Here is a 25971-nt window from a genome sequence, read left to right on the forward strand (position 1 = left end):
TACATTTTAGAGGCAGTACAGAATTTGCTGTTTGCGCTCCTTGTTCTATTTATAGTGAATTCTTCTGAATAGGGCCGAGTCAAACACTCTATATGGGTTCTTTAATGATTCAGCAATATCCATACAATACATTTTTCTTTCCATTTTAACAGATATTAAAGACGTGCTGTCGACAATCTGCAGTAAATAAAATACCAAGATACCATTACTTCCTTTTTATTTGCAGTTCGACCCAATGTTGGCCACAGAATCAAGCGCTGTCGGAGTGGGTGGAAGTTTGATTGGTGGCTTTCCTTTTAATTTCAGTGTCGTACACGTTTATTCTCGTGAACATAAGCTCCATACCCTTTAACGTCCAATTCATTTGTATTATACTAACTTAAATATAAAGCTTTCCATTTAAACAGTAACCATTACTCTAGCTTTGATTTTATATTTGCAGTAGATAAGCGTGTTTATAAACCATTTCGCCAAAGTTTGGATTGAAAATAAGGATTTGGAGACTTGTTAGGCATTTAGTCGCGAGAGCCAAAATAATTACCAAACCACTTTATTCGTTTTTGTTATCATCATTAAAACATGATGACAAGAGAAGAGTGATTGACACTGAGCTTGGACACACCTCCACGTTTGCGAGGCTATTATAACTACCTGGCCACAGGTGTGTGTGTGCTGCATCTAACACACTCGCTCGCCAACATGGGCAACTGCATCGTGCCGTTCTGCGACGGGCCAAGAAGTACGAACATCAGATGGACACTACCGGCCGTGTGCTTTGTGTGGCAAACCGCCATGATTATACTCTTCGGGGTTTTTGTTCGTTATAATGGAGAATCAGATGTGCGCTGGTCTGCAAATAAGATTAAACTTAACATCACCAGCGACATTGAGAATGACTTCTACTTCAGATATCCAAGTAAGTAATTCATTACACAGTTATTTAAATGTCTTATGTCTCTAATAATAGGCTAGTGTTCTCATAATTTAATATTAAACACACCTGTTTGAATTTTGTGCAATTTGGATATTTGTATGAGCGTTTGAGTTATATTAATCTCATGTTCATTGTCCCTGCTATTTAAAATTTTGCTGCTGAATTATTTTAATGTTGCCCCCCCCCCCTCGCTATCACTCTTTTTGTCTGTCTCTCTCCGTCTTCCTACCAGGTAATTTCTATAATAAAGCAGTGTTGTAATGTAAGATCTAAATATAAACAATATTTTCTCCTGGACATACAGAAGGTTTTTTCAGTGAGTGACCTTTACAATAGGAGGGAAGACCGTGTGGGCATTCCTGAGTAACACAAGGTGCAAAGTTTCAGAGTAGTCATGAATTCTTTCTAAAGGTGGAATTGGGTTTGTCTACTGAGAAAAAAGCTCTCCATAGGTATCTATGTCTAATCACTGAGTAATCAGATCAAGTAGGCAATCTTCAAGAAAAGATTTTATCTGTCTTGCTAGATTGTTTATGGAAAAAGGAAAACTGGATGAAAACACTGCTGGTATATTTAGAAATGTTTGTTGCACAATTTTAATGCATTTAGTATTTCAGCAATTTTTTGAAATAATGCTGTGCATGTTTGGGCTTTTCATATTTATCTCAAATATTCTTTAGCCTCATTTAACAAAGTCACCAAAAACAGATTTTTCTGAATCTCAAGTAGGCTAAAGACCTTTTTACTATTGAATTAAGTACAGAGATGGCAGTGATATCTGTGTTCTTGAGATTAATTCAGTTTACAGGTACAGATGAACTTTCTCCTTCAGAAGGTATCCCCTTAGTGTCAGCAGCAAGGGTAATGAGACATGCTTGAACTGTTTAGTAAACATGTCAGATTGGTGACATGTGTACAGTGATGCTCACCTTACTAAATGGCATTCACAAACTCTAACATGTAGTAACACTCTGTTTAGACACAATTTTATGTCTGTTGAACCATAAGCAAAAAAAGGCCATTCAGGTAGCACAGCACTGAAGTGTGTCTTTGTATACATATAATCAGTCCACACAGATAAGCGGAGTTCTTGACGAGGTTATTTTCGGCAGAACGGGGTTTCTGAAATTTGGAATTCTTTCAAATATTTGGCATTATATCCAAAGAATGTAAATTATTACCTAGACAATAAATTAAATGGTTTTAGAAAAGGAAAGTGAAGCTCGTGTCTTGGAGAGGGAAGGCTGATGTGGACATTGTCCTTCAGTGATCATACGCAGAACAAAAGTCTTGGAGTTGCTCAGGAATGGTGATGGTGCAAATATGTGAACGGGCCTAATTCATAAAACGCTCTCCAACCTGCATCAGCACCTTCATTCACCTGCCTCAGCTGAAACATAAGAAAGGCTTGAGACGAGTCAGCACTGATATACGTGCCAGATTAACATGATGTCCTTGTGTTGTAGGTCTATTGCTAGTCAGCTCCCGAGGGCACAGGCATTTAGAACCCTGTGGCTTGCTGTCATAATTAGAGAGACTTGGTAATACTGATACTGAAATCCAGCACTGAGGATGCATTGCACGGCTTGCTCTGTCTTTCACTTTTTACAGATCTTTTTGCAGAACATGGCTCCACTCCAAGCTTTTCATAAGAGCTGGCTGTAATTTGTAGGGGTTTTTTTGTGGCTGTTAACAAATCCCTCATATCTTTGTTAAAAACAAGAAAGATTGCATTTCGGTGGTGTGGTTTGGCAACACTTGCAGTTGTGATGTGTGCTGCTGAGGGAATGTTGAATGTCTCTTTTTCTATCTTGTAGGTTTCCAGGATGTGCATGTCATGATCTTCGTGGGCTTCGGGTTCCTCATGACGTTTCTGAAGCGTTACAGCTTCGGTGGTGTAGGGTTTAACTTCCTGATCGCAGCGTTTGGCCTGCAGTGGGCGCTGCTCATGCAGGGCTGGTTCCAGTCCCTGGACCCCACGGATGGGACCATCAAGATCGGCATTGAAAAGTAGGTCCACATAGTCACTCTAGAGCATTTGTATCCCTTCCTGAGTTGGGATTTTGTTGGTTATGTCAATAATTTTTCTTTTGCACCACCTTTGTGCCTCTGCTCATTTATTCAGAAACGGCGTAAGTCCGTTTACTCTACTTGTCATTCTATTTCCATCAGTTACTTTTCCATATGAAGATTTACTCAAGATAATTTGTGCCTTGGAGATTTCACTTCCTCACAACACTGGTTTCAAAGGAATTTGACTTGGATATTGGCGTATGTAGCATTGCCTCTATAGGGAAGTCCATGAATTTAAAGATATTATATCTTAATATCTCCCCCATAGTTTTATATTAAAGATGTCAGTCACTGAATTGCATTAATAAAATGACATAAGCTGCCATGTATGAGAGAGTAGAGTAAGGTAAACCTCCTTTTACTTAAGTTGAACTATAGCCAAGGGAATATGAGACAGGAATAAACCTACTGCATACAAGTTCAGGATGCATGCAAACCTTAGGAGTGTACCTAACTCAAATACATCTCTCGGTCTAACTCAAATAACAGAATACGAGGTCCCCTAGTGAAGTCGACTGTGCAACTTGCCTCAAGTTTTAACCAAAAACAGGCCTACTTCCATTAGTGATATTATAGGGAAATACATTTGATGTGAGCCTAATTATACCTGATATACCAAAAAAAAACCTTTGACAGGTCGAAACGTTTTAACTGATAGACTCTCGTTGTACAGCATGTTCCCTTCGACTACGGCTCTGTTAACCTGAGGCGAAAGATACCACACAGATTATTAATTTCACTGTCATTTGAGACACTCGTCTGTCCGTTATCACATAAGGCTGCATGTGATAATGCAGTAATATGAGAAACAGCCCAGACAAATATGAACTGTAAGTCCTGACTGAAACCTGAAGAGTGAGTTTGAGTACGTGACCACTTGAGCTCAGACGAGTCACTAACCTTCTGAAAATGCATGTGTCTGTGTTAGAACTGAGACTAATAAAGATTTTGCTTCTCTCGAGTCGGGTTCAATTCACAAATGTTCACTGAAAGCATTCCTAAAGTATTTGCATAATTAATCTACATTACTATGACTTTGGTTATGAATGAAAATACAAAATGACAGACTGTGCAAGAATGAATTTGGCTTCACACAATATTGTAAGTGCTATTTAAAGTAATTAAGGCCTTAAATAATACTCTTGCTCCCACCCCAGCCTAATCAATGCAGATTTCTGTGTGGCGGGTTGTCTGATCGCCTATGGGGCTGTCCTGGGGAAGGTCAGTCCTGTACAGCTCATGGTGATGACCCTGTTCGGCATTACACTGTTCGCTGTGGAAGAATTCATCATTTCCAACCTACTCCATGTGAGTCTAATTACCCGGAAGACTGCTACCATGTTTGAATGTCACCATTGTGTATATTGTGGAGGTGACAATTTCAATTTTAAAGGAAGTGTCACATTTAAAAAACAACAAAGTTTTGTTGATGTACAATAAATGGAATTAGAATTACATTAGAAGACGTATCCAAGTTGCTTCTGTCTGTCTGTAGGTAAGTGAGCAGTCATCAGAGAGATAATACCGATGTTGAATGTACTCGAGGCTAAACTACTCTGGGTGATACTTTGTCTGGCAGGCCAGAGATGCTGGTGGTTCTATGGTGATCCACATCTTTGGAGGTTATTATGGTCTGGCCATCTCATGGGTCCTCTATCGACCCAACTTGAAGGAGAGCAGTCAGCTGCAGGGCTCTGTCTACCATTCAGATGTGTTTGCCATGATTGGTGAGTTTTGTGGTGTGTTTTGTGTTTATTTACACATCTTTGTTGTTCAGTCTAAGTTTTGATGTTTGACTCTGTTTCACAGGAACTTTATTTCTCTGGATGTTCTGGCCCAGTTTTAATTCTGCCACTTGTAACCATGGCGATGGTCAGCACAGAGCAGCCATTAACACCTACCTGTCCCTAGCTGCCACCGTCCTCACCACCGTTGCCATATCCAGCCTGTCCCAGAAGCGTGGAAAGCTGGACATGGTACTGGTCCACTGTCCTCCGCTGCTTCTGACCACACCTGCAGTGCTCTTAGCCCTCTGTGTGGTAGTCTGGCCTTGAACTGAGGGGGTCATGAAGGCTTGTTTATAAAGATGGGGGATCAGGATGAAGGCTCTGTGCACCTGCACACATGCTCATCACCTATTACCTGCCTGTTTATACACTTAAAACTGGCTATTATTCTTTTATATTTTTTTAACATTTATATGGACATCGATATTTCAGATCCAGATTAACATACCAAACCCTAATGTAATAGAATACAGGTAATGTAGTGGCTCATAGCTGTTGACAGTAACTCTGCTAATGATTTGTTACCAGGTGCATATCCAGAATTCCACCCTGGCAGGCGGCGTTGCAGTAGGAACAGCTGCAGAGTTCATGCTGATGCCTTATGGGTCTTTGATAGTAGGATTCTGCTGTGGGGTCCTTTCTACACTGGGCTACATATACATCACAGTAAGATCTTCCTTTAGCATTCTACAAAAAAGCAACATCCAAGCACCAAAGCAATGTGTGAACCACATTTCAGGATGATACCGCATAACAGAATAACTTCTGTTGTCTAGCTCTTCTCACAGCTCTGTTTCACAGTCTAACAGAAATTAAAATGCTAACTCTGTTCATCCTTTTTACAAAGTCACAGTCAGTGGAGGACAGTCAGAGTAGGATTGAAATTTGTCTTGTTTGACAGCCGTTCATGGAAAAGAGGTTAAAGATCCAAGACACATGTGGGATCCATAACCTGCACGCCATGCCGGGCGTCATAGGGGGAATCGTGGGAGCCATAACTGCTGCTGCCGCTAGCGAATCTGTTTATGGCAAAGAAGGGTAAGGACAACGGATGTGTGTATCTTCATAGTTTCTGTAGAGATTAGTCACATGGTGCAAGGGTGAAGTTATGTGGCTACATGGAGGTGATTCTTTTTGGTTTATCTTTGAGTAATTTTAGGCATATGCTAATGTGTTATTTGTTGTAATATATTTTTTCTTTGTATTTCATTTATCAGAATATTCTTCATCAATAACTCTCCCAAGTGGTTTTATCTCTCACCTATTTTAACAGGTTAATAAACACCTTTGGTTTTATAAATGAGTTCAAGGACAGAACTCCTACTCAACAAGGCGGCTACCAGGCGGCTGCCATGTGTGTGGCTGTGTCCTTCGGAATAGTTGGAGGGACGTTTGTAGGTATGGAACTCCAGCCAGGACCGAGACAAACAGGTTTTGCTTTAGTCACAAGGAGGCCCACAGCTCTCTGAAACGGGGTGGCTTATATGCTTATATGAACAGGAACATCAAATATAATGTTGATGGAGATGATGGAGCAGAGATGCTTCCCTTCACAGGTCTCATCCTGAGGTTGCCCATCTGGGGTGACGCGATGGATGACAACTGTTTTGATGATGAAGTCTACTGGGAGGTGAGAATTGCCAAAACCTCAAGTAAGAATGAATGAATGAATCTATGTAAGAACATCCAGAATCTGTTCAGAAATTATCCACTGAGGCTGTGATCTAAATTAGGAGAAAGTGTCACCTTACCCCTTTTCTTGTGAAGGTTAAACGTTCCTCTCTTTCCTTGTGAAGGTGTTTTGCTTCTGTATATGCCCTCATGGCCCTGACTAGCTGTGTAGATGCCTGTCGGTATTTACAAGACACTGCTTTCAGAATAACCAAACCTTTAAATTCTACGGGTCATTGAAACATGTGGGTAAGGGGACTGAGGGAGAAGGTGCCTGAAAGTCGTATTTTAGGACACGTGCGTGTTATTTGTTTGTGATTGAGTGACGTGTGGAAGGTCACGTGTGCTTCTGAATGTGACTTTGTTTTCAACATTATCTCGTGTTAAGGTGCCTGACGAAGAGGAGACTGTCGTGCCTGTTATAGAATATAACAACCACATGACGTCCAACAAGCACTCGGACGTGTGAGTTTCCAGTTAAACAAGAACATGGATTTTACTATTTAGCAAAAACGGGAGTGTAGTTACTTCAGCTGTTCTGTTTGCGGGCTGGTTGAAAAGATCTTTCTTCTTTTATATTACCGGACTGGGCCACAAGGTGGCGTATAGTTCACACATAGTGACCTAGTGTTAAAACTGAATGATTTGCGTTTTTGTGCCCTTCGCAGAACGGAAACACGCTTCACTGTGGAGCAGCACTAACCAGGTTACACCTCCCTCCATCAGTAATACTGACTGATCCTTTCATCAGTTTCAGCTCGAAGAAATGGCAAACCATCATCTTTTATAATCAATAATATATCTCAGGGTTCTGTGTTGCACTTAAGATATGTTACTTTATTAAAAGAATCTTTTATCACCACACAATAATGATTGTTATTAGAGAGTACTTTTAAGTGTACAGGGCCTGTATCATATGGCTTTGCATATTAAACGTTTATAAAATAAATTATATAATTGTTCTTAAAGTGTAGCAAGTGGCAGTTTCCCCCCTTATTTCTATCAAGCCCATACAATGACCAAGGTGGGTCACTGCCTATTGGACACTGTCCATTTTATTCATGTCTTTTGATTTTACTCTATAATATTGACGAAGGGGTTAATGTTATTCATTTATATACTGTAGCCAAGTTTTTCAGTCTAAGTATTTTGTGTAGTTAATTGTACCTTATCCTCTTGCCTTCGTTCTAACATCATTCACTTAAAAGTAAAATCAACAGCAGGTCAGATTTAATATGTATAATAAGATAACACTGTATAATGCATTTCTATTCATTATTCACGAGCTACTTTTCCTTTTACAATTCTCATTACTATGCTCTCAAAGGACCATTGTTTTATGGGTTAGGGAATATGTACCTACCTCTATAAATAGGCTGAAAAACAATCTAGAGTAAAATGCTTTGAAAATACTAAAAATGAGCATAATTAAAACGGTATAATTTTTTTTTAGCTCATTGCAGTTAATTTGACATCACTGATGCACTCAGTGGCGGAGTCAAAGGGGGGGGCAGGGGGGCAATTTCCACCCCTAACGGCACCCCTGCAACCCCTAGTACCACCCCACTGGAAATGGTCACTAAGAGAAAATATGTTTCCTTTCGTTCATCATGTGTGTATGGATCCCTCTGATAAAACTTTGCTCACCCTTTGGCCACCGCTTGGGGAAAAAAAAAGTCTAGCTCCACCACTGAACCTAATTTCAATTATACATACAAGTTTAAATGCACAGACTATAACTTGCTGTTATTAAAAGCCCAAGCTGTAAACTAATTTCAGTTTTAAACTTTGATTTTAAACATTCCAATAAATTCAGTCAATTTATCTTAACCCGTAGGGATATAACATTTCTTACCTTCTAAATTTTGACTTGATTTTTAAAACAATTTGAATTTGTATTTAATTTACTATTACCCATGCGTTAATAGTAATAAATGAATAAATAAAGAAATAAATAACCATTTCAAAGTTTGTTGGTAATCTTACATTTTACCCAGTTGCAAACTACATTCCTTGAAAAGTGTTTTAGATCAATTAAATAAAAGGATCTCTGATTTCTGTATCATCATGTTAATCATTTTGTGGATATCACTTTTAAATAATCTTGGATTAAATCAAACTATCAAGGCAAAATGTGTTAATGAAGATAGGATGCTGAGATGGGAAAACTGTATTGATTTGCTGTGCTTTTAATATGGTGGCACAATGCTGTTTTATGATCTGGTACTGTTTTTTTAATTGCTGTGGCATTATAGTGTTTCTGTCTGTGTCAATGTCCACTTATACTCAAAGTTCATGACCTTTGGTTGTAGAGGTCAAGAAAATGATGCTGGAGTGGAGTAGCCCACATGTCTCTTTGATGATTCTTGTTAATGAACCAGACCGAAGGTCATTAAGGGTCAAGGGGTAAACTACATCATACAACAGGTGATGCAAGACAATTTACTGTGTAAATTCAACCCTGCATTAAGATCCATTACATTTTGCAATGATCAAACCATATCTAACTGAATAATGTGTTTTTGTTTCAAAGATCATGTCATTCCTATATTGGAATAATTTTGGAATTCTTCTTACAAGCTCAGTTCTCAAAAATGTGTGTCTTCCTTGGAATAGCAAGGGAATCAGGCAGTAATCTCTCTCTATAGGAGGCCCGGGTGTAAACCACTCTGATCTCAGCAGCCGTGTGAGTAGAGAAAGCACTCTAATTAACTGCTTCTGGGGTACTGTGGAGAAGAGGAGGAGAGAGGGAACCAACCCCATTTTTCTTACGCTCCACAACTGTGCTCCCCACCTCCTGTGTATTCACGTCCTTCCCCTCCGCCCCCCCACCCTGCAGGCCACTGCCGTCTTATGTTTATTCATTTGCCACTTAAAGGCCGGACACAGCCCCCTGTTAAAACTAAATCAAGCTCCTTTCATGACATGATCCTTTAGCCAGAGCTGAAAGGCCCCCAGTCTAGGGAGGGGGGTCTGACCCTGAGGACACTGAGCTGGGGAGGAAGGAGGGGGAGTGAGATGATGTTGGGCTCACCCCAAAAAAACTAGCGCTGTCTGCCCTGCCGGTGATTAAGGCAGCCAGTGGGAGAGAGAGAGAGAGAGAGAGAGGCGGGAACTTATAGGAGGAGTGTGGGAGATTAAGACCGTCACGCCCATTCAGAAAGCGAGGGGACAGGAGGGATAAAGGAGCCAAAGAGCGTTAAAAGAGGGGAAGAGGGAAGAGAGAGTTCTTTTCATGGCTGATGACTGATTGCCTGTCTGGATCAGTGCTCCGGTTTGATTGACAGCCATGCTGAGCTAAAGGGTGGGAAAGTGGGAGAGCGTACTTGGGTGGAGCTGTTCGTGTGTGAGAAACAACGTCTGCAGTGGGGGTGTGACACAGGCACCACCAACATTAGCTACAATACCATATGAACTCACACCATCATCCCAGCGTATTACACACAGAAAATGTGAAATGGAGATTTCATAATGGTTAAAAAATTCTATACACAACACAACTGCATTACACAACACACTCATTAAAACAGATGTTTATATCTTAGTTACAGCTATATGTCATACATTCATGAACCTTTATAATTTTGGCTGTTGATATTTAGTTATATCATGCATACAAATAGTGATATGTATTTAGACTATTTCACTTAATGCACATATGTTTATTACACACGGTGACCAGTGTTGTATAAAACCCAGTTACAAGATTCTTTACTATTCTTTCCTATGGTTTTATTAGTTTTAAAGCCTTGTTCAGTACCCATGTTAACTTCCCTATAAACCTTAAAAGAAGTCCATAAATGCTTTTATAAACTGGATATTCATCTAGTCTTGCTATTAGTAATACAGCTGAGTCTTATTGCGTTTTGAAGAATCACATGATTTTGAGAAAACGTGACTAGGTTGTTCTCTTAACATGAACTGAACTCTAACTGTATTATTATTATTATTATTATTATTATTATTATTATCCCTTGGCCTATCATTCATACAGCAGTCAATATGACCTCAAATGTTTTAAATTCTGTAACAACCACTACATAATTGATATTCAATTTCAAACTGGTTTAATTAACTGTGGTTGAAGACTAAATGTGGATTTTGGCCATGTATGCCCTTGTGAGTTGTGTTTGTCCTCCTTGTGTTCTTGAGTACGGGGAACTGACCCTCTGGCCTCTTCTCCCCCCACCTGTCATGGATGGGAGCCCAGCGCCTGCAGTGGACCAGCCCACTCCAGGTAGCCAGAGGCTCACTAAAGTTGTTTAAGTGCCCTTGGCACTGTGTTAAGAACATGGGATTAGCCATGATTGGAGGCTCCCAGCATGCACCACCTCTCTGCTCTCTGGTAGGCAAATCGTTTGCACAGAGGTGGAACTGTGACTTGCAGGTCAATGCTGGAATCCTTGCCTGACAAAGAAGCACCCCCCCCCCCCCCCCCATACACACACACACTTTGCTTTAGACCCGCCCGAGCCTGGTTGCCATGGCTGGATACCTTTTCAATTCTTATCTCCTGTTGATCAGGACAAAGCCTCCCTACAACCGGCTGATGGTTGCCGAGCAAGTTTGAATGAACAGGGAGGATGTATCAGACGACGTCAGAGCGGAGACGTCTCTGTTCACGTGTGATTGACGTGTGGCTACACGTTCCATGTTCTTGTGAAGGGATTGATGTGAGGCGACAGATCTCTCTCTCTCTCTCTCTCTCTCACACACACTCTTCCTCGCTCCATTTGTTACCTGAGTTTTCAATTTTACTATTTTGCCCAGAAGATGGTGTGGCACTTTACATACTTTTGGAATCCTATACATACTATAGGTATAATTATCTTTTATGAAACTTAAAAGAAACTTATGAATATTGGTCACAGTCTTGGCTTTATTTTATTGCCTGGACATAATACAGTGACAGAGGTTAATACTATAAAACTTTTACACAACAAATGACATGTTAGGAACTGTGATTCAGTGCATGAAAGGTGAATGTGTCGTTGTGTATTGTATGATATACTGATGGCAATTTCTTTATGAAATCAAATTTATTTGTATAGCGCTTTTCACAACACATGTTGTCACAAAGCGCTTTACAGGATTTACAAGGATAACAATACTATGGGTCCAGATCCCTAATGAGCAAGCCAAAGGCGACAGTGAAATCAGAAACAAAAATGAGCTGGACTAACATTATTTTTGACCACTGTTACTGCACAAACCAGTAAGATTTGACACATCAAATTTAGTTGTTCAGTTTGATAAGTTAAATGTATTATATTAAGTGTTTCATATTTTCATATTCATACTGCAATTATTATTTATAAATAAATATTATGTATTTATATTATTATTATTTATATAATCACTTACACATTTAGCATCATTCAACTTCATCAACATTAACTTAACACTGCAGATGTAACACTGCCTTTCCTCATGCGTTTGTCTATGCAGATCACGCCAAGTGTGTCTAGCTCGTTGGGCCAGCCCTAATTCTCTATGGTGGGGCCACTTCACACCACACACACTCCCAGACATCATGAAAAGAGGCGCATTGTCACCCTGCGTCCTTCACTCTTCCCCAGTCAGACGTTTTCTACGTCTGTCTGAACTGGTGGTGGCAGACAGCAGCCTGCCACCCCTCCCCATAGAAGCTAAGAACTTCTGCAGACAGTCGGGAGGAAGAGGTCAACACCCACAGTTACTTTGGTACACAGCACTGAATCAATGTTGCATTATAATCACATTCACAGCTCGGTGGAATTCAGACATGCGTTCCTATAGACCTCTGAATCCACAAAATACTCCAATTGCTGTACATTTTGAATGGAAAGAACTGAAAAAAATATACATTTATATTATTACTTCAGTGTATACATTTGATTAAAGACATATCAGACAAAACATCAGAACTAAGCAGTGATCTGTGATGGGACCCTGGAATGTACCACATTTCTTAGGAGAGAAGATTCACAATTGTTACCCATCAGCAGACCATGGTTACAAGTGTTTGAAAGTCATTTGATTTCAAATAGATGAGAAAATTATAAAGGCAATATGGACAAGTTTATAGCTAAGTGGTTATGAAATATAAAGTTCTAACCCTAGATTCATAAACCTTACAGGCCTAAATGTAGTTAAAATATGAAAGACTGTATAGTGCTGGACTACAGTAACAATATATGATTACAAAACTTTAACAAACTAATTATTTTTTTCTCCTTCAGACTATGTTGGCTCTGTGTCTCTGTTGGCCCTAGTTATCTTCTTCAACATAACCTAACACATACACTGTCCTCAAAACAGGTTCTATCATAAATGTAAGCCATGACATATATATATATATATATATATATATATATATATATATATATATATATATATATATATATATATATATATATATATATATATATATATATATATATATATTATACTGTTTATCTATATATACATTGATCAATTGTATTCATCACATCATTTCCAAGTCAAAATACTTTGGTATTGAATAATACAAATTAAAATTGTTATTGTCTGTAGTTCCTGTTTGGGTAATTCACTCGTTTTTTTTTTTTTTTTGAGGAAGCAACATTACTCTGGTAATCTGTACACAGAAGTATCATGAACTATATTTAACGGTATGATATAAATATATATAATCTGTTCAATTATATTAAAGACTCATATTATTTTACAAAAAGTTAATAAAATAATAAATAAAAATAATTATTAAAATTATAATTGTAAATTATGTGTGTATATGGTATACACACTATATATAGTATAGAATTGGACAACTTTTGGACAATCTTTAATATCTCTATATAGCATACATGCACTGTTACTTACTTCAATCGAATCTTCTTCAGATATATGCATATACCACCTGTTGCAACCTAAAATATCATACTGAGGCATTAATTAAATGAAATACTAGTGTACTCTCTTGTACTAAGACAATATAATCTACTTTAAATGTTCTTCATGTAAGGACAGAGTAGATAGTAATTTTGTTATAATGGTAATAATAATAATAATAATAATAATCCAGTAGCACTTGTAAAATAGTCTAATAATAGAACTGAAAACAATAAATACATAATTGCTAAATAAAGTCCGTATTATATGAGCACATTTTTCTATGTAAGATAATCTTTATTATCATTAACAAACAGAAGGACGCGCAAAATGAAACTTAAAATAGCATAAATTTAACGACATAAATGTTTTTAATAACCCCTGATGAATCTTGCATTTCTGGTTCAATTATTAATGATGAATGATTTTCAAAAAGCTAATAACAAAACGAAACTATCAAGAATTGACTAATTAATTCAACTGTTGAAGAACATCTATTAGAACAACGGCCATAGCTTGGTTTTCCTTGCCTTCATTTCACGCTTTATTTTCATATTTTTGAAGATCTGGTACTTTCTGTATTTCCTGCACTGACATCAACCTGACCGGTCAGTGAAGGGAATGTGTGCTCTATTTTTAAAAGTGGCACACACCAAAGTCATTTTACCAGTTAAAGATGCTATGGATGCATTGTCAGACATTTTTTAAGGTTTATTGTGTATATTTGGCTTTTCGAATAACCCATCACATCTCCTATTTGGTTACATTAAATCTGAACGATGTGAAGTCTCAGTGAAAGGCGCTGGAGTAGATGTTCGCGTCTTGTCTATATCTGAACGTATATGATTACGACTGACTTCTAAGATTAAATGTTTTCTCTTATTATAATTTTCTTGAAATTCTAGTCAGTAAGACAAAAAACAAAAAAATCTATTTAGAAATTACTCATTTGTCAAAGATAAGTGTAATTGGAACATTTACTACAGGTAGGCTAATTGAGAATTTTTTTGCAAACGACTTACACTTATTGGGACATCCAACCCCCCCCCCCCCCCCCCCCCACACACACACACACACATTTGTGCTCGCGCTGTGATTGGTCACTTCAGACGACTGACGTCTGACGTCACTGCAGACGAGAGCGGACAGTGAGGAGGACGGTGGAGAGCAGCATCTTTAGATAACAGTCAATAGATCGATCGTGGTGTGAAGACGACACAACCTGTTGTAGGTGTCATGGGCTGCATGAGAGAAATCAACTTTGACATCGACCTCAAGACTGTGTTTAGGCTCCGGGATTAGCAGGTGTAGCGGGTGTAGAAGACGGACGTGTGGACCAGCGACGGCTGCGTGTGTCACATACCTGCACATATAACCGGAGACGCTGCGTTATAATGATCTCCCACCAATGGAGTCCAGAGGTATTCATACTAACTGAAAAAGACTGAATGTGCTATCTTTTCAAGGAATGTGTAATTTGAGTATTTAGTAATTAGGTAACAAACATTTCATAAATTAGAAGTTATACAGAAATTTGCAACGTTGTTTTTATTCTAGCCTAGGGTTAGACGACCTACTTTTACCACGTTATGCAGGCTACTCTAATAGGCACATGAAATAAGACAGACCGGTACATTTTCTGAGTATACTTTGTTATTTTTTTAGAAAGACAGGTCTATCACTTTGTGCGAAATGTGAGAAAGATTTTTGAACTCTATTGCTGTGACCTCTTCAGAAATAAACAGGGATGTGATGGTGGAGGCTACAGCCAAGACTACAGGGTGCAGATTATCATTACTTGTAGTTCACATGTCACTAAATACATGTGTACAATAGTAGAATATTGTTGAGGGGTCAGTACTGCATACTGCAGGCCTAATTGTTAAACTGCTATTGCCAAACTAAAAGATAAACCTATGTTGGTTTATCTGATACTGGTCAGAAATATTTAGCAATGTGGTCTTGGTATCATCTGCAATTATTTATTTACAAAAGACTTCCTTCATCTTTTTTCTACGGGTGTCAAAGTTATTTTATTCATTGTAAGTTATTTTATTAATTGTAAGTTATTTTATTAATTGTAAGCCAAGTTCCTGTAGAATACTGATTCCACTTCGGCCTTCAACGAAGCTTGTAGTGCACGTTTCACCAGAACGATGCTGATTATTGGAGTATTAATTTGGTTTTCACTATGAATACTAATATTACTGTAGCCTGTTTGAAATTTCTCAGTGGGTGAATGACTCGAGGTGGCACAGAAAGCGAAATTACTGGCACGTACACAGTATTAAATATCATGTGTCCTGCTGTACGCACTCAGCTATATCTGTTAGGATGTGTGTTTTGCTGACTGATCGTCCTCCGTTTTAATGTGATGGTGGCGCAGGTGAGTCGTGATCAGTGCGGTACATGTGGGCGACCTGCCTGGGGAACACCGTGCGGCCTACACGTGGAGATGATTTTACAGCCTGCTAAGATCATCACAACCTTTTGTTTGCACATCACATGTGCGTAAAAAATAATATTGAATTAAAAACCCAGCCGCGTACTAACTACATTAGAATATCTATTTTTGTGCTATTTTAAATATTAATTTTACATTTTGCTGTTGTTACGGTGTGGTTATTATTAGCTTTATGACACACAGATCCCCCATAATAAGAACATATAAAAATGTATACGTTTATGCATTACAATTGTATGTACTATTATTATTATTATATTATTATTATTATTATTATTATTATTATTATTATGTGAAATCAAACGTCAGCATTAAAATAAATCATAATTAGCTTTAATATGAAACTAAATATGACCCAGAGATCCACGAATCTTCTATACAATTGCAGAATAATTTTTAAAGAGGAACCATTTATATTAATTTATGAATTGCAGCATTTGGAAAATGGTTTCGAGCTGACACGTGGCACGTCTTTGCGACACTGCAATGATGTGTTTCATTTTCGACGATAGAGTTTAAATCGTTTGATTAAAGCCTAAAGTCTTCTCAGATTTTTAGTGCTGTCTTATTCTTATGTCTGTTATGTCTTTCAGACGTGTAACAATGTTCGTCATCAAAATCTCACGTCGCTCGAACAGAACTTGCGTCAAGCAGCCGAGCAGGGGGTTGGTTTCTGTCTTTGGTTATCTAGCTGTATGAGTATAAATGCATGTCATAAAGCTAGATAACCGAAAGTAGAAATCTTCCTCAAAATCGCATTCTTCATGGTGGAAGCAATGTAGACGCACAACAGCCGCTGATGAGGCGACTGGACTCTTTTCAGGTACAAAACAAAACAGCAGAAATGCAAACCTGTAACAGAAACGTAGACAAAAGAGACTCCTGTGGCTGACAACGATAACAGGGGTTCTGTAAATGATCTCATAGTCCAATATATGAGAATAATATGAGATGTTCTGACACAAGTTATAAAGACCAATGCTGGGACATGTTAAGAATCCAGAGAGTTCCAGTACTATAGAAGGACACCAACTTTAGCTTTTCTTAGTGCATATGGATGTGTGTACAAAGAACATTGCAAGCTACTATGTCTCATTGTTTGTTTAATAAAATTGTGTTTGATTCTCCCTGTAACATGAAAAATCTATGAATTTCTGATCCAATATTCTAGATTTGTTAACCAAGAAAGCTTAGCTAATGAAAGCACACGAATATGGTTGCAGTTGTAGCTTGGAAAGACTTGGATAGACAAGAAGTGGTGATCTTCTGAACGTCATGGTTTTGGTCCTTACCTCTTTACCAGTGGAGATTATTTGAATGTTTTTATCGGAACAGACATAATTTTGATGCACTAAAAGTTTATGTTAATTTAAACTACCTATAATTATTAAAGTGGCCCCTTTAAAAGGTAGCTTTATGATGCTTAATTTTAACAGTTAAATTAAAATACTGTTGCATTATGTAGGACATTGATGTCAGTTTGTCTAAGTGTTTCAATGGAGGTGTTCTGAATTTTTAATATTGATTAATCAGTCAAATTTCTGTTTTTAAGGGGATTGTAAGCCTCTAACTGCAATATGGTGGCATGTTGGCGTGTCACATGGGCGAACATGTGGGCCTGAATGTATGCTGCATCCGCAAAACAAACCGTTAGGCAGTTGCCATGGCACCAGCTTGGCAATAATAACATGGATTGTATTGTAATGCTTCGTTTTCATTTTGGCGTCCTCGCTCTGTCCTCAGAGTCGGTAAGACGGTGTGATGGAGGACCACGGTGGCGGAAACCTGGGCAGCGTACTGGACACGCAGAGGGAGAGACAGGACAGGGCGGCTGGGATGAACCTGGGAGTGCCAGCCTCGTGCCTAGAAAGCGCTGTGCCATCTGTGGCCCTCTGGGTGGACGGGGGTAACTGTGCCCATGCCACTGACGACAAAGCCCCCCGTCAGCCCCCCGTCAGCCCCCCGGAGCCCAGCCGCGCCAAGGGGGGAGGCGAGGAGGCCATCTTGAGGAAGATCTCACTGAAACAGCTAAGATGGCTGGACTGGCATACAAGGTGAGATGCATCCTGGTCTTTTATTATTCAAAGAATTGTGTATATGTATATATGTGTGTGTGTGTATGTGTGTGTGTGTGTGTGTGTGTGTGTGTGTGTGTGTGTGTGTGTGTATATATATGTGTGTGTGTGTGTGTGTGTGTGTATGTATATATGTGTGTGTGTGTGTGTGTGTGTGTGTGTGTGTGTATATGTGTGTGTGTATATGTGTGTGTGTCTATATGTGTGTGTGTGTGTGTGTGAGTGTGGTTATGGGTGTGTGCTGTGCAGATTTGAGGTGTATATCAGTCAAGCTCAGCCCTGTGCCTATCAGATCTTACTATATTAATTAGCAGAGAGGGTTTATTGGGGGGGGGGGTGTGCTGCACAGGGGGAGTAAAGAACACAAATGAACTGGCAGCGAGAGCAGCGGCTGCCATCTTCCTTTGTTAGCGCTGCTGCATGCTTCCCTAATGTGGCAGTGAGCGTTCGGCTCCATTCGTTAAGAGGGGACTGAGTTTGTTGTTGACACGCAGCTACCTGCACGTCGTAGCTTAACGTAATACTCTTTGTATTCTGTTTCCTGGAATCAAGAGGGCTAATTGGGCTTTTGTCAGGTGGTTAATTTCATGATTGTTATTTAAAGATCGTGAGCGGCAATTGTGATGTGTGTATTACTATCAATATGTAATGGTTAATTTCTATGTTTTCATTTTCCTCAAGTGAGGAATCTAGGGTGAAGGGCACTGATTTTCAAATAAGCACTATTCTGTACGCAAACTATACCTCCCTTCAAAAACAGCAATAGAGCTCGATTTGTTTACATTTAATTAAGCTAACAGATTTTTAACCTCCATGATATGTTTTAACTTCTGACATCTTCAACATTTAGCTATGAAATTCATAACTGCGGTGAAATATACTGGATCCTCCTTCTCTAACAGTGGTGGTGTAAGATGTCTGAATTCCCTGTGAATCTCTTTGAGAAGAGCACTAGCACATTTACATATATAATGCACTTATTTAAAATTCAAAGTAAATAGTTTTGCTTGCAGTCAGAAATGGATAATGAGAGAAAAATAGAAAGAAGAGAATGAAGCAGCTAGCAGTGCTAATGAGTAAAGATCCTCTTGACATAGTTGCATTGAAAAGGAAGAAAAGGCCTGTGTGAATAGGAGAGCGTCCCGGAGGCACTTCCCATAGACCCTGTGCAAACTCCTCCATACTCCACTCTGTTTGCCTTTCCCTCCTCTAGCCCAAAGCCCAAAATTTATTACTTGCAGTAATGCCAGTTAGCTGAGTAAGTAAATAAAAAAATGAACAATCGAATGAATGAATGATTGTAAAAGAGGCAAGAGAGATAATGAATGATCTCCAAAGATGTCTGAAACAGGTTTCCCAAGGAAATCATTGGGTGAGTTTGTTATAAAATGCACAGCATATAATGTAGTTAATTCCATTACTGATTAAAGCATAAAGTTTTAGCAGACGTGAAATAGTCCTGATATGAAGTAACACATATGTTTAGAACCCTGTCCTAACACCAAGATCTTATCCCAGTACATACTGAAATACTGAAATACTGAAATCACTTTTGCTTTGCCCAGTGAATTGCGGTGGTGTTGGTGTAGGTTTCAAAATGGCCCAATGGAGGTTGGCTCCACGCGGCCCCACCAGCCCGTGATGCTAAACCCGCCCCCTCCCCCCCCCCCCCCCGTGCCCCTGGCACTCTGGCCTCCATTTGGAGCGGTGGTGCGGGTGAGACGGGTGAGACGGGTGTGCGGGCAGCTGCAGCGGGCCTTAATGAACAGAGCGTGGTGTCTGCCATTATTATTCTGCCCCACTCGCGCCTTACCTCCCTCTATGGAGGCCCCCCCCGGCTCATAAAGGACCCTGTCTTTCCCACTATTGTCAGGACTGGTACTTCTCTGTGGCTCCTTAGGGGTGTGGGAGTGTGGGGGTAATGGGGGGGGGGTTGGGTGGGAAAGCCTGAAGCAGACCAGACAGGACCAGATGCCAAAGACATGAGACTGTTATGCAGATCGGTGAGCTTTTGTGAGCAAGAGTGTGTGTGTGTTTATGTGTGTTTATGTGTGTGCGTGTATACGTGTGAGTGTGTGTGTGTACAGGAACGGGCCGTAGGCCACCTGATCACGTTAATTGGTCTATTCGTTCCTAATGCTTGTCTGGTAGAGATGGAGATGTTGTTGGTTGTCGCTGAGTAAAGGAGGCGTCCATTATCTCTGCAGAAATTAAGCGTTACTGTGTTAATGTCAATTCTTTTCATTTGGAATTATATACACAATATTCTTAGTATGTGTCATTGAAATCACAGATCTTAAAACCAAAATGTTCCCCTGTCACCTGTTCTAATAGTTTATCATCTGTAGTCATTCGAGAAATTTTATAAATATGTCCAAGATGCCACATGTACTAGTGCAGGGACCACGTGTGTTGATGAAGGTCATGACATCAAACACTGGCACATTCTGTTAACTCTTCAGCGAATAGAAGTAATGAAATTATGAGACAAAGAGGGAGAGTGTGAGGAAGAGAGACGTAGGGGGTGAGAGAGAGAGACAGAGGGAGAGAGTGTGAGAAAGAGAGATGTAGGGTGTGAGGGAGAGTGTGTGAGGGAGAGAGAGAGGCCACATAGATCCATACAGAGAAAGAAAACAGAAAAAAAAACAGAGTAAATGAGGGAACAAACAGTCAGTATATGCTAAGGATGGACACTACTGGTAATCTAGCATAGTAACAGTCAAAAAAGATGAAAACAAGGCAGGGATTGGTGACTGAAAGAGTGAGGATGTAAAAGGAGAGAGGAGGTTGGTGTGTTCTGGGAGATTGATGGATGGGGGGGGCGACAGGGAGGGGGAAGCGTGTGACATTGTCAGGAAGACAAGGCACCATGTTTCGTTTCTCTGGCCACTACTGGAAGGACGAGGCATGACAGCGCGCTAGCAGAGTCTCGCTGGGTGGCAGACGCTGGCAGGGCGCGGGGGGCCCCGTCATGTGTGGGGTGAAAGAACACACATGAGCACAGTGTTGGCCTGTGTTTGTGGAGCAGATGCTACAGTCAGCTGGCACAGGGACCCAAAGGGAGGGAAACAGTGTATGAAGAACATGTTCATGAACTTTTTAGCTTGCGATTTTTGGTGTAGCATATAATAAATATATATTTTGAATGTGCATGCTATTTAATATCTTTCTTGATTTTTTTCTCACTCTGAAAACTGAATTGTTTTGTCCACTTTGGACAGTCTTGATGCATTTAGCTTAACAATATTAATAGATAATATTGAAAACAATAATTTTAGCATGTTTGTTATATGATAAATTACAGATGTGATACATCTGGCCTAATATGTGGAGTAATATCAGCTCTCATGTTATCTTAAATCTTACATTTAGGTTGAGTGCCTTGGTGGGGTAAAGCTGCAAGATTTCAGTCTTTGTGTGTCATTGGGTCAGGCTGCTAATTCAAACATCTCTTTACTGAAGTGCATCAAACACTCAGTAAGACAACTACATGCTGAAGAGCAATAAAGAGGGGGGAGATTTCTCTTCATGAATGTGTGTATGTGGCATGGGGCAGTGTTCACATAAATTAGCTTTGCTACATGGCAGGTAGGCATATCTCATAATGCTGCTTTCAATGGCCATAGTACTGTAACACAAACACACACGCACACACACACACACACACACATACACACACACGTGCGCGCACACACACACGTGCGCATTATGGCATATTTTTATGTATAAGCTTCTCTGACAGCAAAGGTTGAAGAATGCTTCCATTGTGAAGGAGACGTGTCCTTATAATCAGATTGGAGGTCAGTGCTGGGGTCAGTGCTGAGGTCAGTGCTGGGGTCACATGAAGGCCTGTGCTAGTTGTAAGTGGGGATAATACAGAAGATCCACCAGCTTTGGCAGGAATATTAAAACACCCTCATATGCCATTCAAAGCCTTGGGTGACATCCAATGTAGGTCAGGCCTAATCTTTGTCTGTTAATACAACTTTAGCCGAGACTAATCTATCACAAAGAATGTCTTAAGTATCTCCCAGGAAGAGAGAAAACTTCCTTCAGTTCAGCTTTTCAGATTAGAGGCTGACTGCCCGAGGGACCCAGATGCAGGGGTCCTCCAATAAGAGTTAAATGAGAGTACTGAAGAATTCAAGTTGTCCAGAACTGCTAATGCATCACTGCAGGATAATCCCAGGAGCGGGGTGGAGGGTGACCTGCTTCATGTTACATTTGTTTTGGCTGTTCGCATTTTAGGTTAAAAATGGCTTTATCATACATTCACCCAATTAGAATTCATGACTAGGTTTACAGTAGGCTGGATTAATATTATTATCAGTGAATAGCCAGGAATGTTCAACAACACTAGTGAAATTGTACATTTGATCAAGAGGTTTTTATCTATTTGGAAATCAAATAAAATGTTAAATTAAGTGGCATAGATTAGACTGAACAAAGAGGAGGAAAAAGAGAGACATGGATAATCAATCAGAATTATACAAATTCACAAGAGTATCTTAGATCCAGTGTTGAAGAACAAACTAAACTGATAATGGTTTTTCACCCATTAAAAATAAAACAAATTAATACTTAGTCCAAACATTAAAACATATATATTATCTTAAGTGAAATCCTCACATCGTATTTGTAGAACTGTGTGTCTGCATTTAGAAAGAAAAAAAAAAACAGCTGTCAAGCAAGTTCAAGTTCATTGCAGCAGAGGCATCTTGTCTGCAGCCAGTCCTCCACCCCCCATCTATCTCTCTTTCTCTCTCTCCTCTCTGTCTGTCTCCAACTCACTCTCTCTCTCTGTCTCTGTCTCTCTCTCTCTCTCTCTCTCTCCCTCTCTGGTTCTTCTCCGAGGGAGAGCTGCTCACCCTCTGACCTTTGTGGTGGTTGCTATGGCAGGGAGGCTGGCTGGCTCAGTAATGTAGCTGTGAAAAGGCGGTGCTGTCAGGGCTGTCTCGAGATGTGCCCCCCCAACCTCCACCCCCCAACAAAACCCGACTGGGCATGGCCCCAGAGCCTGGGAATGTCAGAGCCTCGGGTTCATCAGACACCCCCCCACCCACAGACCCATAGCGCTGCTGTAGTCCTGGTGCTCTCACAGTGAGACTGCCCCCACCCCACAGTTCCAGTCTAGCCATAGCCTCAGCCTACTGTCTGTAATCACCCCCCCCCCCCCCCCCACAGAGCCCCCCCCCCCCCACCTTAGCCCCACTACAATCTACTATCTACTACAACTTCCAGCTTCACCATGTATCACAACCCTGGACATGATCATTTGAGATAACAGGAATAAAGTATTTGCTATTTGTTTGAGTGTGTGTGTGTGTGTGTGTGTGTGTGTGTGTGTGTGTGTGTGTGTGTGTGTGTGTGTGTGTGTGTGTGTGTGTGTGTGTGTGCGCGCGTGCGCATGGGTGGGTGGTTGTCTGTCTGTGTTTGTCTGTCTGTCTGGGTTTGTCTGTCTGTGTGTGTATGTTTGTGTGTGTGTGTATATCTGTGTGTCTGTGTGTGTCTGTGTTTGCAGTTTCCATTCTAGTCCTGCGTGCTGCTGGGGGAATAAAAGAAAAGTGATTTGCATAAGCTGTATGAAGTCCAAAGAGTGAGCGTGGTGAAAAAATAGATATCAAAGAGCAACATAAAGAGGAAAGGACAAACGCTGGCTTGTGCAGACAGAAACGAGAGAGGCGGCCTTGCATGGGAGAGTGGGGCGAAATTGACAGAGAAAGAATCTGATCTGACCTCCTACAGCGATAAAAGCCAAAGGATCCACTGTGTATCATTTTGAAACTGTGAAAGAGTTGACACACTATTTGCAAAGATGTATTGTGTGAGGGAAAAGAAAGATTGATTGACCATTCTTTACTTTGTGTTTGACTAGTGGTAAATACATTGACACATTAAACCACTATTATCATTACTGTACTGCAATATTTATGTATCTTGCAATTTGACAGGCATTCAAAAAAATGTATACCATTATTTGTGTGAAAGTTTAATCATTTTCTTCCAGTTATTTTAGAAAGCTTTAGTAATACTTAAGTTGTGTAAAACATTGAATCATATGTCTGACCATTTCTTCTTTGCAGACGTGGCCATGTATTAAAGACACAGAACTCTTATGTGAACTGCAAGAGACGACTGAATGACCTGTGGGACAAAACCTTGCCTTGAATACAGAATCTGTATTCGTGATAAAAAGAAACATATTATGTACCATTTAAATATTTAGTAAAAAACTGCAATTGTTTGTAAATTGTCTATACACATTTAGTAGCCGTGATATGTAATAGGCTTTATTGTTTGACTTTGAAGCTTTCTGATTTAACGGTTATATGCGATACTAAGCTAAAGTATTACAAATATTTTACATTACTGTATTTCTATTATTGAGCTATAACTTCTGCAAATAAAAACTGTTTTCATAAGCCACTGAATATTCAGATTATTTCAACAACCCACAGCATTTCGATTCACCGTCAAGGTAAAAATTTGTTAGCAGTAAACGAAACAACTTACGATAGGCAGATGAACAAATTTTGAACAAATTACAAAGCCAATTTAACGTGCATTTTAAGAAAAACATGGGAATACTCTTTTTAGGTAAAAAAAACACCTTTAGGTCAGCCGCTTTAAAAGCTGCTTATTCTGTATATGAAAGATAAGGAACACTTTAATGTTCCTCTTTTGATTCTTCAACTGCACCGAAAAAGCTGGTAGACGAAATAATTGTAGGTAACCTTTCAGCTGGTGTATAAATAAGGTGTCCTAATACCCTAAACAACCTAAAGATAGACTGATGTTATTACTACCAAATACGATTTGATTAGGGAGGATAAAGTAACAGAAACAGTTAGGGAACTATGAGTAAGTCAGGAACGTAAGACACATTTGGTCAATATCATGTTGTCTAAGATCTGATAAATGCACAGTGTGTGAAGGTCTCTATCGTTGCCAGTATGTTTAATTGGCTGGTGAAAGACTGAAGGGACCATGAGAGACTCACACCCCCGTGTGAAAGATCCTCAAAGATTCAGTGACACTACATCACTAGATCATGGCTCTGTAGCTTCAAGCAAACACATGTCCCATGAAATAAAATGCAATAAAACATAATAAAATAAAAAGATAACGGATTATCTACGCAAATACGCCGTTCATTGGTCAGCACTCTGTACGAATTTGCCAGTTGAAACGACGATCTATTGCCTATCGAAATAACGTGAAATAAGGTGGAAATTAAATAGTAAACATACAATAATCTTGAAACGTTAAGATTAATTATGACAATTATTGTATCTGGTGTGCGTGTTAAATTATGTGAATTATGTCCTTCTATTTTGCTCTCTTGATAGCACAAATAAGTATCACGCAGCTATAACTAACTAAAGGGCGTATTCTGTATAGATTCTAGCTGTCTGGGAATTAAAGTAATTAGTAAATAAATAAACATATAATTTCAAATGAATATTAATATCCTGTGCAAATAGTAAATGACGAATAACGCAAAATGTAAATATATAATAGGATGAAGACACTGAGATATTTTGACACGTTTAGTCGGATCGTTCCTGCTCTGTTCAGATGTGTTAGGTTGGGCCACTACGTTTATTGGTTACCAGTAATGACCATTGACTCCCTCGAGTCTCAATGGACAGTTGATTGACCCTGTTTGACATTGACCTGGGGTAAATTAAGCTGTAGGCGTGTGGTGCGACGTACTGGGACCAGTTGGTGGGAGTCCTGTGCGAGGCAAATGACTCCGGCCAGTTCCCTGGAGGACAATAACCAGACCTAGGGGTCCATCGGTCAAAGTCATAGGTCAACAACCACTAATTCTGAGGCGGTTTCCCTTTATTCTCATGTGACTGCTGAGGTGGTCTGTGGCCACCATGATACCTTCTTTTACAAGGTCTTTAAATAAACATGTTGACTGACTACAAGACGAGGTCTTCTGGGCTGCAACGTGTATTACAAAGCAAACAGGACGTAGCTGGTTGTGGACAAGGTGGCAAATCTGGAGTAGTAAGTCTTCACCTCTCTAGAGAGAGAGAGAGAGAGAGAGAGAGAGAGAGAGAGAGAGAGAGGAAACCCTTTAAATTGTTGAAATTTTATTCCCAT

General features: G+C 39.7%; 2 protein-coding genes across 3 annotated transcripts; both read left to right on the forward strand.

Annotated features, from left to right (window-relative positions):
• The first annotated feature begins 660 nt into the window (after positions 1–660).
• On the forward strand, positions 661–7438 carry rhcgb (Rh family, C glycoprotein b). The gene is made up of 11 exons (XM_076991756.1): positions 661–916; positions 2752–2944; positions 4165–4315; positions 4587–4734; positions 4817–4983; positions 5323–5460; positions 5696–5832; positions 6068–6192; positions 6351–6424; positions 6854–6930; positions 7134–7438. Exons 1-11 carry the CDS (start codon positions 700–702, stop codon positions 7165–7167), a joined length of 1461 nt encoding a protein of 486 aa, XP_076847871.1. The 5' UTR covers positions 661–699; the 3' UTR covers positions 7168–7438.
• Positions 7439–14512: 7074 nt separating this feature from the next.
• LOC143493369 (uncharacterized) lies at positions 14513–24407 on the forward strand. Of its 2 annotated transcripts, none has more exons than XM_076991765.1 (3): positions 14513–14738; positions 17525–17835; positions 23940–24407. In XM_076991765.1, the coding sequence occupies exons 2-3, from the start codon at positions 17543–17545 to the stop codon at positions 24022–24024; spliced, it is 378 nt and encodes a 125-aa protein (XP_076847880.1). In that variant the 5' UTR covers positions 14513–14738; positions 17525–17542; the 3' UTR covers positions 24025–24407. The 2 variants fall into 2 exon arrangements, with proteins under 2 accessions (XP_076847880.1, XP_076847879.1); XM_076991764.1 differs by lacking the exon at positions 14513–14738 and adding an exon at positions 16500–16604 and having other exon boundaries at positions 23940–24293.
• Positions 24408–25971: the final 1564 nt, after the last annotated feature.

This window comes from Brachyhypopomus gauderio, unplaced genomic scaffold, assembly GCF_052324685.1.
Source record: "Brachyhypopomus gauderio isolate BG-103 unplaced genomic scaffold, BGAUD_0.2 sc85, whole genome shotgun sequence".
Classification (NCBI taxonomy): Eukaryota; Metazoa; Chordata; class Actinopteri; order Gymnotiformes; family Hypopomidae; genus Brachyhypopomus; species Brachyhypopomus gauderio.